The 2,255-nt window shown below is 34.9% G+C and overlaps 1 protein-coding gene across 1 annotated transcript; it reads right to left on the bottom strand.

Annotated features, from left to right (window-relative positions):
- Positions 1 to 486: 486 nt before the first annotated feature.
- Positions 487 to 819, bottom strand: LOC127185313 (non-histone chromosomal protein HMG-17-like). Its single transcript, XM_051141821.1, has one exon. It carries the CDS (start codon positions 817 to 819, stop codon positions 487 to 489), a length of 333 nt encoding a protein of 110 aa, XP_050997778.1.
- Between the last annotated feature and the right edge of the window lie 1,436 nt (positions 820 to 2,255).

Raw genomic sequence — 2,255 nt, 5'->3', positions numbered from 1 at the left:
GAAAGTTCCAGAAATTATCAATCTTATAACTTAAAAATATTTTTCTTTGACCTATATCTTATTTTCTTTATGTCCCAAGCCCAGATAAGTAGCCTTTCTATTTTATTACTATGCAAATGAATTTTACTCTACATGTAAATAAAATCATGCAAGGAATTATTTTTTGGCCTGGCTAATTTCAGCTAAATTGATGGACTCTAGATTCATCCCATGTTACAGGTAGTAAGATTCTTTAAGGCAGAATAATATATCAGTATGTGTATATATACAATTTCTTCTTAAACTATTCAGCTATTGACAGATGTTTAGATTGTTTTCATATCTTGACTATTATGAATTATCATGCAATGAACACAGGAATTGAGTTATTACATTGAGGTAGTTACAGCTTTTCCTTGCAGAAAGTTTTGCTTTTATAAAACTTGATAAAAGTATTTCAAGCTGTACAGTCACCAAAAGTACACAGTTATCAAAAACGCACACACGTCATTTGGCATCACCAGAACCTTTGGCTTTCTGTGCCTGGTTTGTTTTGGCTTCTCCATTTTCCACAGGATTATTTGCATCCTTATAGGCATCAGTTTTCCCCTTCTTCACCTTGGATACCTTCTCTCTCTTCTTTGCAGGGGCCTTCTTAGGCTTGGGCTCTGGCTTTGGAGGAGCAAGTTCATCAGACAACCTTGCAGATCTTTTCTGTGGCTCTTTCTTTACCTTGGCTTTATTACCATAAGCATTCCCTTCTGCCTTTCTTTTGGGCACAGCGGTGGTGGGGGACTTTGGCGCTGAATGCAGAGGAGATACAGCGCATGGGGGTTTCATCTGACTGGGGCTGACTCCTACTGCTTTTTCACAAACACACACACACACACACACACACACACACACACACACACACTTACTGGTTTTTCGAGGCAGGGTTTCTGTGTGTAGCCTTGACTCACCTGGACTCACTTTGTAGACCAGGCTGTCGTTGATCTCACAGAGATCTACTTGCCTCTGCCTCCCTGATGTGTGCACCACACGCCTGGTGAGCTGATATCTTAATATGGATTTATTCGAGTTTTTGTTGAGTTCCTCTTTATATGCCTTTATCATATGCCTGTTCAGATCATTCATCTCATCTTTATTTAACAGGTGTGGACTTCTTGTTTCTTTGTTCTTTTTGATACTGAATTTTAACATTCCCTCATATATTTTGAATTCTAACCACTTGTTAGATATATGATTTTAAACAATGCTTTTCTCTATTCTTTTTTAAACTTTTTATTTTAAATTTATTTATTGATTTATTTGTTTATTTATTATTCACTTTACATGCCAATTTTAGTCCCCCCTCCTCCCTGTCCCACCCTTCCTCCCTTTTCTCCCATCCTCCTTCTCTATTCCTCAGATATGGGGAGCCCCTACCCACCCACCCAAGCACATCAAGTCACATCAAGACTGAACATTTCTTCTTCCCCTGTGGCCTGGCAAGGCAGCCCCACCAGGGGAGGAGAGATCAAAACCAGGAAACTGATCTTGCTTGCTTGATAATATTTGCAAAACATTTTCTGATTTGATGTAATATGTCTATTTTTGTAACTTGTAATTTTTTGATTTATCTAAATGCTGTTGGTACCTATGCTTTTAGTGTTATATCGAAGAAAGTATTGTTAACACCAATTCTTATGTTTTCTTCTAAGAGGGTTACTTCTTCAGGATCTTATATTTAAGCCTTTTATTCAATTTTGTTTCTTTTTGTGAAATATTCAAAGGTCCTATTTGTTTGTTTTTTCAGTTCCTCATGACTTACAAAATAACACTATCTTTTACCCATTTTATATTTTTAACACATTTTCAAAGATCTTTTCAGCATAAATTCATGTCCTATTTCTGGGTTTTCTATTCTATCCTTTAGTCTGTGTCTCTTTTATACACTATAACAGTATGTAATTATTTTGTCTATATATTACAATTTGAAATCAGGAAATGTGATGTCAGCTCTTTTATTTTTCTTTCTCAAGATTGCTTTAACTATTCTAAGTCTTTTGTTGTTTTATTTGATTCTTGGAATTATTTTGTTTTTACTTTTGTGTAGAATTTCACAGGGGTTTTGATGATGACTACATTAAATTTATTGATAGTTTTGGATAGTATATTAGTTATATTTTATATAGCGGGAACCAGTTAACTGACAGGAAGCAATTTATGAGAGAAAATATTTTTATTATATTTTACAGTTCAAAGAAAAACATTCTATTATTGAGGCAAAGGCA

The sequence above is a fragment of the Acomys russatus genome, chromosome X (assembly GCF_903995435.1).
Source record: "Acomys russatus chromosome X, mAcoRus1.1, whole genome shotgun sequence".
In the NCBI taxonomy this organism is placed as follows: domain Eukaryota; kingdom Metazoa; phylum Chordata; class Mammalia; order Rodentia; family Muridae; genus Acomys; species Acomys russatus.
The sequence above is the reverse complement of the archived record's forward strand: the minus strand, read 5'-3'. Positions and strand labels throughout refer to the sequence as shown.

Coding starts and splice junctions, on each gene's coding strand:
- LOC127185313 (XM_051141821.1), bottom strand. CDS start 819: ATGAAACCCCCATGCGCTGTATCTCCTCTGCATTCAGCGCCAAAGTCC.